This window comes from Cucurbita pepo, chromosome LG15 (assembly GCF_002806865.2).
Source record: "Cucurbita pepo subsp. pepo cultivar mu-cu-16 chromosome LG15, ASM280686v2, whole genome shotgun sequence".
Classification (NCBI taxonomy): Eukaryota; Viridiplantae; Streptophyta; class Magnoliopsida; order Cucurbitales; family Cucurbitaceae; genus Cucurbita; species Cucurbita pepo.
This window is the reverse complement of record NC_036652.1, coordinates 6,532,263-6,544,635: the sequence shown is the minus strand read 5'-3', so window position 1 is coordinate 6,544,635 and position 12,373 is coordinate 6,532,263. Positions and strand designations below refer to the sequence as shown.

General features: G+C 34.0%; 1 protein-coding gene across 1 annotated transcript; it reads left to right on the top strand.

Moving 5' to 3' along the window:
* The first annotated feature begins 4,479 nt into the window (after positions 1-4,479).
* On the top strand, positions 4,480-5,182 carry LOC111811958 (auxin-responsive protein SAUR50-like). The gene has a single exon (XM_023699038.1). It carries the CDS (start codon positions 4,497-4,499, stop codon positions 4,794-4,796), a length of 300 nt encoding a protein of 99 aa, XP_023554806.1. The 5' UTR covers positions 4,480-4,496; the 3' UTR covers positions 4,797-5,182.
* Positions 5,183-12,373: the final 7,191 nt, after the last annotated feature.

Below are 12,373 nucleotides of genomic sequence, written 5' to 3'. Positions count from 1 at the left end.
TCACCTAGAACCGAAACAAAACCCGAGCATTTCGTACTTTGAATCTCGTATCTATCGTACATTTTATACGTCATGAATATTTGCATACACATAGCTTTTAATTAAAAACTTAAAATAGACACATTAATACCAACATAATGTACTATAAAGGAACCCCTCCATTTATTGAAATAATTGTGCCAGCTAGCCCTAATTTTTATTTTTATTTTATTTTATTTTATGAAGAGCTACATTATAGAGAGGGAGGTGACATTTATGTGGATAAATATTAATAATTTATGTGAATCCTACCAAATTTAAACAGCTAAAACTAATGATTTCAATCAAATATGAATTAGATTAGATCTTATTAAGAAATTTAATATAAAGTTTTTAACGTATATTCGGTGTATTATTTCATATATTTATTACGAGACAGCTCGAAAGTATTTTTCATTCGAGATTATTTTGTTCGGGCATGATTTATAAGGGAAGGTATGGAGTGTCGAGTGACGTTGTTTAGCTCGTGGAGTCGTTTAATCTGGGTTAAGAAGTTCGTGTTTCCTTCCAATGGTTTCTTTTTTATTTTCATTTTTACATATTATCTGATTTGGGTAGCTCGAGATAATTTTCGATTTTTTTTAATTGGTTGGGGTGTTCATATGACTCGAGAACTCGACAACTTAGATTACCCAACTCAAACCATAAAAATTGGGTTAGGTTGAATTTTTGAAAAATCGAAAAATTTGGATCACCAGGTAAAGTTAAAAAGTTTGTTGCGGGTGAATTTGAGCTCGGGTACTAAATAAATTATGGTCGAGTTAGATAAGACCTATAACAACTCAAGGCCACCGCTAACAGATATTGTCTGTTTTAGCCCGTTACGTATTTCTGTCAGCCTCACGATTTTAAAATGCGTCTACACTTTTATAAGAAATATTTCATTTCTCTCTTCAGCGGATGCGAGACCTCACAATCTACCCGTTAGGGCCCAATTTCCTCTCCAACCGATGTGGGATTTCATAATTCACTCCCTTGGGGACCTAGCGCTCTTACTGGCACACTGCCCGATGTCTAGCTCTGATACCATGAGTAACAACCCAAGCCCACTGGCTTTGACTGTTACGTATCACTGTCAGCCTCACGATTTTAAAACGCGTCTACTGGGAAAAGGTTTCCACACCCGTATAAATAATATTTCGTTGTGGGATCTCATAATCCACCCCCCTTAAGGGCCCAACATCCTCGCTAGCACACCACCCGATGTCTGACTCTATACCATTAGTAACAACTCAAGCCCACTACTAGCAGACATTGTCTGCTTTGGCCCCCGTTCACCTTAGAATTTTAAAACGTGTCTACTAGGGAGAGGTTTCCACACCCGTATAAATAATATTTCGTTATGGGATCTCATAATCTACCCTCTTGGGGCCAGCGTCCTCACTGACACACCGTCCAATGTCTGGTTGCCCACTACAAGCAAATATTGTTCTCTTTAGGCTTTCTCTTCCGAGCTTCTCCTTCAGAAACCTAAAGAACTCGGTTTGACATATTTCTATCTGATTCGAGAAGAAAACTTTCTAAAAATTTCACTCGCTAATTATACAACGTCTATTTTAAAATATTACAATTTAAACGAGAGGCGAGATTTCAAACACGTCACACATCGATCGAACTATGAGCTGGGATCGATGACTTGGTTAATTTTGGTTCATTAATGTTTTATCAAACATTATTCATTAATTGATTCCATCATTTTGTCACATTTTACAACAGAAAACATTAATACAAAATACTGTTTGCTGACAATATTTGGTGTGAAGTTGTTTTCTTTTAGACTGACAAATTTAAAAACTATATATTAATTAATTTGTTCTATATTTCTCCTATTTATTGTCACGTTATGATTAAATTTTAAATTTTAATAATTGCAGCTTTTAATGCCATTCTAAAAATAGGACATTAATTTTCCAGTGTTGGAAAATAATACTTTTGGTCTGTTTGCATCAAACTTAGCCCGTACCGACAATAAGCTGTTCTCGAAAGGAGATGAAATGTAACCGTCCAAGTCCACCGCTAGCAGATATTCGCTTTGACTCGTTACGTATTACCGTGAACCTCACGGTTATAAAACGCTTCTAGGGAGCGGTTTCTATACCCTTATAAAGAGTATTTCGTTCCACTCTTGAACTGACGTGAGATCTCATAATTTTTTTCTCAAAAATACTCCTTTTTTCCACAGAAAAGTTGTTTGTGACCTTCCTTCTCCGTTAATCTCGAGAGTCAGGGTCTTTTCTTATTTGGGCAGTCACGGGCTCTTTGAGGTCCTGCTAATGAGTTGTGGATGTAACTGTTATTTGATTCCAACGGCCAATAATGTTCTCGCCTCCCCTGTTCGGGCTGGAGTTCCACTTTCACAGAAGAATCGACAAGTTTTTTCAAAAGATTCCAAGCACACTCGAAAGTGCTTCGAAACTTTCAAAAAATCATTATCGTTAGTTCTGGATAGAAACCGTGAATACTTTGATTCAAAAATACCCTTGAACTCTCGAAATAATATAAAAAATACCTTAAACTTTTGATAAGAACTTCAAAAACACTTTTAAATTATTTTTTAAAAAAATTAAAAATACATTTATTATTAATATCATGTTTCAAAAATACTAGTGAACTTTCTAGAGTAACATTAAAACGTTTGTAAATAATCTATAAAATGTTTGTTGTATTGCGAGACCTTGGCCCGAGCAAAGTCAAGGTCGAGCCGATGACTTGGCCTAGCGTAGAGGCAAGTCGAATTAGTCATAGACGATTGAACATGCATGCGCAGGTGGCGTGTGTGGTTGAACAAGCTTGGATTCCGCACAAGCGATGTTCGATTGGCAAAGACAAGTCTCGCCTAAGGTCAGACGAAGCCACAAAGCCGGGGCGAAAAATATACATGGGGCATAATTCCCCTCAAGGCTAGTCGTGAGCGTGTCAAGATCACGACGCCGCACGGTAAAAAAAATGTAGGACCGTGACAGACGATAATAATTTTTTATTTTTTTAATATAATATTAATGATAAAATTGTTATTATTTTATTTTATTTACAAGGAATAATTGAAATGGAATAATTAGGTAACATGGGGGAAAATGAATAAATGAGAATATGAAAAGGAAAAGAGAAAAAAGAATGGAAGGATATATTTGTCTTTATCACACAAAAAATAAAATAAAATAAAATAAAATAAAATAAAATAATATTAATAATAAAGAGATAATCTATTTAGCCTGAAATTTCGCCTTAGAAAGTTGGAAGGTTCTCCCATAAACCCCACCTCTTCAATAAATCGCCCAATTTGATTTTTCAAACCCTAAATTTTTATTTTTTATAAATAATTAAAAAATAATATAATAATTAATTTGTTGACATTTTCTTTTGGAAGATTAATACTCCAACTAATTCCTTAATTAATTTGATGGGATTGTTCATTTTTAGACCTATTAATTGTTTAATAATTAAAAAATTTAAAAATTAAAAAGAGGGACAAAAAAGTAATTTAACAGTCACCCATAAGCTCGTCTACTAAATGGTCGAGAGATTCTAGATATTGTCCTATTTGAGCTTTTCTACGTTACCCCATACTGTTCTATTTGGGCTTTCTCTTTTGTGTTTCCCTCGAGGAGAGATTTCCAATTCGTTCCCCTCTTCAATTGATGTAAGATCTCACAATCCACTCCGTTTAGGACCCACTGTCCTACTTGGGTTTTCTCTTACAGGCAGATATTATCCTATTTAAGCTTTCTCTTTTGTGTTTCCCTCTCCGTTCCCTCTCTCCAATCCATGTGTTATCTCACAATCCACCCCCTTCGAGACCCAGTGTCCTCATTGGCACACTACCTCGTATCCACCCCTTTCAGGGCTCAGTCTCCTCACAGGCATATCGTTCAGTGTCTAGCTCTAATACCATTTGTGACGGACCAAACCCACCGGTAACAAATATTGTCTTCATTGTGCTTCCCTTCAAGGTTTTTAAAACCCGTCTAATAAAAGATATTCCGTTCTCATCTCCAACCGATGTGAGATCTCACAGATATAATCCTTAAAAAAAAAAACTTAAAAGAATTGAGGTTACCACCTCCACTAATACCACGCATCTCAATCATAAGAACTCTAAAATTAAGTAGGTTTAGCTCAATACAAAACATGCTGAAATGACTCGGGTTAGTAAGTGACAATAGAATTCACTCTGGGAAGCAACAAGTAGGTAACATGGTCATGTCTCGGGATATACAAGAAAATGTTAGGACCATCAAATACCGAGAATCCTAAATATCAAGAGAGAAGAAAGTGATGAAGAAAGCAGAGCCACAAAAGCAGAGGGACCCCATATGTCATTTGGAGGTCCAACAATGGCGACGGCACCCCATGGCCATGGCTCCCACCATTCCTCATCTCTCTCAGTACAACTTCCGTGCTCTCTCTCAATAAATACCTCTCCTTCCACTCCCAATCCCTTTCCAAATTTCCCCCCAATGCCGATTCCCAAGCCCGCCGCTCTCAAGCACATTGTCAAGCGCTGCTCCAGCTTAGGCCGGAAGCAAGACGCCGCCGCTACCACCACCGCCTACGACGGCGTTCCCAAGGGACATTTCGCCGTCTACGTCGGCGAGCATCGGAGCCGATATGTCGTCCCCATTTCCCTCTTGACTCACCCTGATTTTCAGTGTCTCCTCCGCCTCGCGGAGGAGGAATTCGGCTTCCACCACCATATGGGCCTCACTATTCCTTGTGAAGAGGTGGTTTTCCGCTCACTCACCGCCGCTCTCAAATGAACCCACCACCGCCCAAATGCACAAATCCCTCAATTCTTTTTTATTCATAGTATTATTATTTTTTCCCTTTTAGAGGGTTTTTCTTTTTTTAAACTACCGTTTATCACGTGTCGAACGTTTTTCTTAAAAAAAAAAGAACTGGTGTAGCTCAAAATGTGTTCGTAAGTACTACCCGATTTAGTTCCTTTAGTGTCGAGACAAAGACGATAGCTATTTTGACTAATGAGCTAAGCTCGGTGTAAAATAGGGTTTGTGTTTTTATATAAATATTTAGTAGCATCGGAGATTTTCCTCGTAGTGGTGGATTGGTTTCTTCGGACACCCTATGAGAGATTAAGGTAATAATAATATTACTGAATTATCAAAGATTTGAACATCTTATCTTCTAAATTATGTTCATATTGAATATCTGTTAATTTACGACATTGTCTACCTTTCATTTTACGTATACTCCAGGCTAAATTAATAAAAATATCTTCAAACATTAAAAAAAAAATTCAAAAATACCATTATTGTTCGTTTGAGACTAAAATCATTCCTTAAACTTTCAAAAACACATTTTCTTTTAAGAGCGTTCGAAAAATACCGTTAAATTTTANTAATAAAAATATCTTCAAACATTAAAAAAAAAATTCAAAAATACCATTATTGTTCGTTTGAGACTAAAATCATTCCTTAAACTTTCAAAAACACATTTTCTTTTAAGAGCGTTCGAAAAATACCGTTAAATTTTAAAAAATTTCATTAATATACTTAATTTTTTTTTAAAAAAAAAAACTTCAGAAATAATATTACCGTTAGTATCACGTTTCAAAAATACTAATGAACTTTCTAAAAAAGAAAATAATCTATGAGGTGTCGATAGACGATTTCCGTTCATATATTAACAGGTAAAAAAAAAATTTAATTTTTAAAAAATTCAACTATATTAATAAAACTTTTAAAATTTTAAACTATTTTTTAAATAAAATATTAACGACTTTCATCTTAAACTAACAAAAATTAATAATAACAATATTTTCGAAAAATTAAGAATATTATTAAAAAAATTAAAATTTAAGAATTTTTTTTAAGACAAAATATAAAATTTATGAATATTTATTTAATAAATATAAATTTTTTTATATTATTAGATTTTTTTTTTTTAAAAAAAAACCCCAAAATTGCTATTTTGAGAAGAAAAAAAAGGTGTATTATTATTATTATTATTATTATTATTATTATTTATTTATTTATTTTAGGTACAATAATGTAAAGAGACAAGAAAAGAAACTTATTTTAACCTTTTGTTTTAAAGAGTCGGTGGAGGAAATTGATGTTGTTGATCAATTCCCACCAATTAAGCCAATGATTGTTACTATTTTCCATTTTTTTTTATTAAATATATTCTTATTTTTGACTTATTATCTTCGACCTGAATTTTCGTTACTCCGTAACGTCGTATGCTTGAAGCTAACTCGTACGCTACTGAATCACACGTAACCTAAAATTACACCTCTATGACAGAACATCATAAATGAAATCAATAAAGGACGGTAGCTCGTTTCCGTAATGCAGGGGTTTTCTAATTCCCGACGATCTTAATAAATAAAAATAAATCAACCCGAACCAACTCGAACCAACCTGAACTAACCCGAATAGAATCCAGTGGACGAACGTTTTTTTCGAGGACGAGATATTAAATGAAATCGATGAACGTGTGGTGTTGGAAGCAATTAGTTTTACATGGAACAAATCTCTGCCATTTTCTTTATAGGATGAGAGGACCATTGGCCTTAGGGTTTGTGCTTTTCTTGCTGGTCCTATTGTATTATTTACTTCCTCACAATCACACACTTACTTTTATTTCCGTCCACAAAAATTTCTTCCTTATCTTTTTTTTACGATAAGAATTCCGTCTTCGATTCTCGGAAAGATTCAATTTTTATATCGACGGGAAGGTTTCCAGTTAAAGTTAAATAGTAGGATGCTTTTCGTCGTGATATTATGAACATGGGAAAAGCTTTCAATACCGAATTTTTAGGGTTCGACCTGCCTAGAGAATGAAATTGAAAAATTACATCCCGACCCAGATATAAAAATCGAACTTTTAGTTGAAATACAGCTTGATATTAAGCTTTGAGTTGAAATAGACACAAGGGATCAATGATTCTTATTCCTTTGAGTTGAAATACAGCTTGACATTAAGCTCGAGTCACACGAGGTGTGAGATCCCACATCAATTGGAGAGGGGAACGAGTGCTAGCAAAGACGTTGGGCCCCAAAAGGGGTGAATTGTGAGATTTCACATCGATTGGAGAGAGAAACGAGTGCCAGTGAAGACGTTGGGTCTTGAAGGGAGTAGATTGTGAGATCCCATGTCAGTTGATGAGGAAAACTAAGTATTCTTTATAAGGGTGTGGAAACTTCTCTGTATCATACACGTTTTAAAAATCTTGAGGGAAAACCCAGAAAGGAAAGCTCAAGATGACGATATCTGCTAACAGTGGACTTGGACCGGCTTAGAAGATCCATGACGTACTTTTGCTGAGTTAGATGCACACCTCGAGAGATCGATATTTAAAACTTTAGTTCATATCATAATTCAACGATAAATGACGTATATTTCTTGGTAAACGGGAATTAAATAAGATGGGGACAAGATGTCTAAAGCAATTATGCTTTAATTGCAAAAAAGGGTCCTCACAAGTCTATCAAATCAGTTTTCAGATCAAAAGTGCTGGAAATTTTATTATTATGCCCTTCTTATTTTCCAGTTGTCTTCATGTTCTTTCTGCATTTTTGTCTATCCACCCATTGTCCCACCTCAAGTACACACCATTTTCAATCAAACAATTTAAAAGACAACACCAAAAACTCGGATCGGGTTGAGCTACCACTGTTTATTTCAGATGTTCATGTCGTGAATTCATAACCGTGATCGTTAAATAAGTTGATCGGGTTCAATTAGGGTTGTTTAGTTCAGATGTTTATGTCGTGGAATTCGTAACCCTGATTGTTAAATAAGTTGATCGGGTTCAGTTATGGTTGTTTAGTTCAGATGTTTATGTCGTGGAATTCGTAACCCTAATCGTTAAATAAGTTAATCGGGTTCAGTTAGGGTTATTTAGTTAAGATGTTTATGTCGTGGAATTCGTAACTCTGATCGTTAAATAAGTTGATCGGGTTCAATTAGGGTTGTTTAGTTCAAATGTTTATGTCGTGGAATTCGTAATCCTGATCGTTAAATAAGTTGATCGGGTTCAGTTATAGTTGTTTAGTTCAGATGTTTATGTCGTAGAATTCGTAACCCTGATCGTTAAAGAAGCTGATCGATCGAGTTTGTAAAACTGATATTATACCGAACATGCTAATTAAATCTGAAACCCTAGCATGTGCTAAAAGGGAAAAAGAAAAAGAAACGGAGATTTTGAAACGTTTGACGAGTTGAATTTCAAGTCAAGCATGACACCTAAAAAATATAAAATTTGATGGGGTTGGTTAGAGTTGGATAAGGTACTTAATATCATTATATGTGTTGCATGTGCTTCTATCCACCTTTATTTGACTCTCGGTCTTTTATTGAGCTAATCAAGCTTGATTTATTCGAGAGAGATTTTCGGTTTTAGGGTTTGGGTAGCAAAACCGACCCTACAAAACTTTAGACAATGACCCACAATTGTAAATTATTTTCAAATTTGTTAATTTTCAAATATAATTCAATATGAACCGTATGTGACGAAACAGACTCGGGAAGGGCAAGAACTAGGATTATTGTTGCTATCGTGATAGAATATGTTGTTTGATTAAACACTGGCTTTTGATTTATTTGGGGAGGGACGGTAACGATCCAAGCCCACCGCTAGCAGATATTGTCATCTTTAGGTTTTTCCTTGAAGGGTTCTCTCGTAAACGGATAGAATAAACAAGAGTGGCAAATATTTTAACTCGAACAATTGGATTTGATCTGAAAAATGTGTTAACTCGACCCAACTCAGCTCATGAACACCTCTATCGATTACGTATTTATCTTAACGGGTTGAGAAGATTGAAAATTTTAAAACCGTAGAAACGATATTGAAGATCGAGAAGCTTATTATATAATTATAAACTTTGGTTTAATTTAAAATATATAGAAATGAGAGAGATGGGTAGGGTATCCCTTGTCTATGCTTTCCATGTCTCTTTCTTTCTTAATTTCTCTCTCTTAGTCAACCTTTGCATGCTCTTCTTCTCTTCTTTTNAAATGTTTATGTCGTGGAATTCGTAATCCTGATCGTTAAATAAGTTGATCGGGTTCAGTTATAGTTGTTTAGTTCAGATGTTTATGTCGTAGAATTCGTAACCCTGATCGTTAAAGAAGCTGATCGATCGAGTTTGTAAAACTGATATTATACCGAACATGCTAATTAAATCTGAAACCCTAGCATGTGCTAAAAGGGAAAAAGAAAAAGAAACGGAGATTTTGAAACGTTTGACGAGTTGAATTTCAAGTCAAGCATGACACCTAAAAAATATAAAATTTGATGGGGTTGGTTAGAGTTGGATAAGGTACTTAATATCATTATATGTGTTGCATGTGCTTCTATCCACCTTTATTTGACTCTCGGTCTTTTATTGAGCTAATCAAGCTTGATTTATTCGAGAGAGATTTTCGGTTTTAGGGTTTGGGTAGCAAAACCGACCCTACAAAACTTTAGACAATGACCCACAATTGTAAATTATTTTCAAATTTGTTAATTTTCAAATATAATTCAATATGAACCGTATGTGACGAAACAGACTCGGGAAGGGCAAGAACTAGGATTATTGTTGCTATCGTGATAGAATATGTTGTTTGATTAAACACTGGCTTTTGATTTATTTGGGGAGGGACGGTAACGATCCAAGCCCACCGCTAGCAGATATTGTCATCTTTAGGTTTTTCCTTGAAGGGTTCTCTCGTAAACGGATAGAATAAACAAGAGTGGCAAATATTTTAACTCGAACAATTGGATTTGATCTGAAAAATGTGTTAACTCGACCCAACTCAGCTCATGAACACCTCTATCGATTACGTATTTATCTTAACGGGTTGAGAAGATTGAAAATTTTAAAACCGTAGAAACGATATTGAAGATCGAGAAGCTTATTATATAATTATAAACTTTGGTTTAATTTAAAATATATAGAAATGAGAGAGATGGGTAGGGTATCCCTTGTCTATGCTTTCCATGTCTCTTTCTTTCTTAATTTCTCTCTCTTAGTCAACCTTTGCATGCTCTTCTTCTCTTCTTTTTCTACGTTCGTCTATAATAGTTCCAACCCGTTTGAGATGGATTAGGGTCGGGTAGTTCGAGTCATATGAACACTATTTCCATTCGTTCGCTCTCCTCTCCAGTCGACGTGGGATCTCACAATTCTTCACTCCCTTCAGGGTCTAGTGTTCTCGCTGACACTCATTCCTTTTTCCAATCGATATGAGAACTCCACAAAATTCACACCATTCGGGGCCAGCATCCTTACTGGCACACCGCCTGATGTCTACTCCCTCTAGGGAAGAGCCTCCTCGTTGGCACATCGCTCCTAGTGTCATCGCTAGCACTCATTCCTTTTTCCAATCGATATGAGACCCCACCAAATTCACCCCCCTTCGAAGCCAGCGTCTTTACTGGCACACCATCTCATGTCTACCCCTTTCGAGGAAGAGCCTCCTCGCTGGCATGTCGCCCGGTGCCTAGCTCTGATACCATTTGTAACGGCCCAAGCCCACCACTAGTAGATATTGTTCTCTTTGGGCTTCCCCTCAAAGTTTTTAAAACGCGTCTCAAGGCAGAGGGTTCCACACCCTTATAAAGGGTGTTTCGTCCTCCTCCGAGCGTTTAAAGTTTAAAGGATTCAAAAGGGCCCTCCAATAAAGGCGTAGATGCATAGCTTTTGAAGGGAGAGGGCCATACAAAAGCCTCAAAGCCCAACATCTAGAGGCCTAACACCTCATTTAATCTTAATTAAATCAAACCCTAATTAAGGTGCTTTATATATTCCCATAAAGTGGGACTCCCAAATGGACCCACTAAATCCTACGTGGCAGCTCATCATTGGCTTAAACCTTAAGGATATTATTTATTTAATTTATCTTGCAATAATTTAGGAACATTTCAATCAGCCTGTCAACCTAAAGCTTATCTCCAAAATTAAAATCATAATCAATCAAATTACCAAAAAAATTAAATTAAATTAAATTAAATTAAAAAAAAAAAAAAAGAAGCTTATCTCCAAAAATCAATAATTCAATACCTTTCATTAAAAAATTGAGCATCGCTTTTTTAAACTTTATTTTTTATTTACATATTTATGAAAATAATTATTTAACGTCTTTAGCGTCGATGATGACATCGTGAAGTGAATTTGTAGCTGATGTTATTTATAAACGACCAATCACGTTCTCACGTTCTTTTGTTGTATAATTTTGAAAATTCTACGCATAATTAAATAACGAAATGAAATGAAAATGACGTGAAATTGTTTGTATAATTGTAATAAAATAAATTAAAAAGCAATAGTTAATATTAAAAGTATGATTAAGACCGCTATTTCTCCTTTAAACAAAATTTTATTATCTAATATAAAATATAAATTTGTAAAATATTACTAAATAATTATTTTTAAAAAAAATATTTATATTATCCAATGATATTTCTTGTGTTACGTAAATTATTAAAAATTGGTAAATGAAAATTTTAAAAATATAAAAATGATTCAAAGTGACTTTTTAGAAAATTAGTTTGAGAAATAAATTATTTTAAGTAAAACATTTAAATTCAAATTCTAAAAATAAAAAATAAAAAATAAAAAAAAAACATTTTTAGTGTTTAATTAAAAATTTTTTCCAAAATTACCTAATAGGTGGAAATGACCGAAATATCCTTACAAAAATCTTTACTTTTTCATGATCGTTGTAGACAACCGTTAGCAGCCACCAACGACTGCTATCGACAATCATCTTGTCGTCGCTACTAGCAAATACCACTGCCCACTATCGTAAACAAATCGCATCGTTTGTGACACAATAAATAAAAACAAAACAATATAATTTATTTAGAAAATAGAGACTCGAACAGGGAAGTCAAGTTCATCAAATACTCTCTAAATAAACTTAAAAACTATGAAACGAGAGCTCTTTCTCGTAATTCTCTACGTACAAAAGAAAATTGGATCAAAGATGTTAACGAAACTTTTTATTTTTAAAATTAAAAAGTGTTTTAAGAATTAAGGTATTTTTTATAATAAATTTATATTAAGAAAATTAAAAAATAATATATATATATATAACTAAAAAGGAACAATTAATTTATGAAATGAAAGAAATAATTAAAAAAGAAAAAAAGAGAGAAAATGAGTTAGTGGTTTCCAATGAGATGACTTCCAACACCATAATTCATCAAAATAAAAATAAATAAATAAATAAATAATAAAAGTTGTCTTTAAAAAAATAATAATAATACAAAATTCAAATATCTAACTTTTTAAATAATTATTAAATTATAAAAATATCGATGTAGATATAAATATGAACTTTTAATTTTTATAAATATTATCAATATAATTAAAAATTTAAC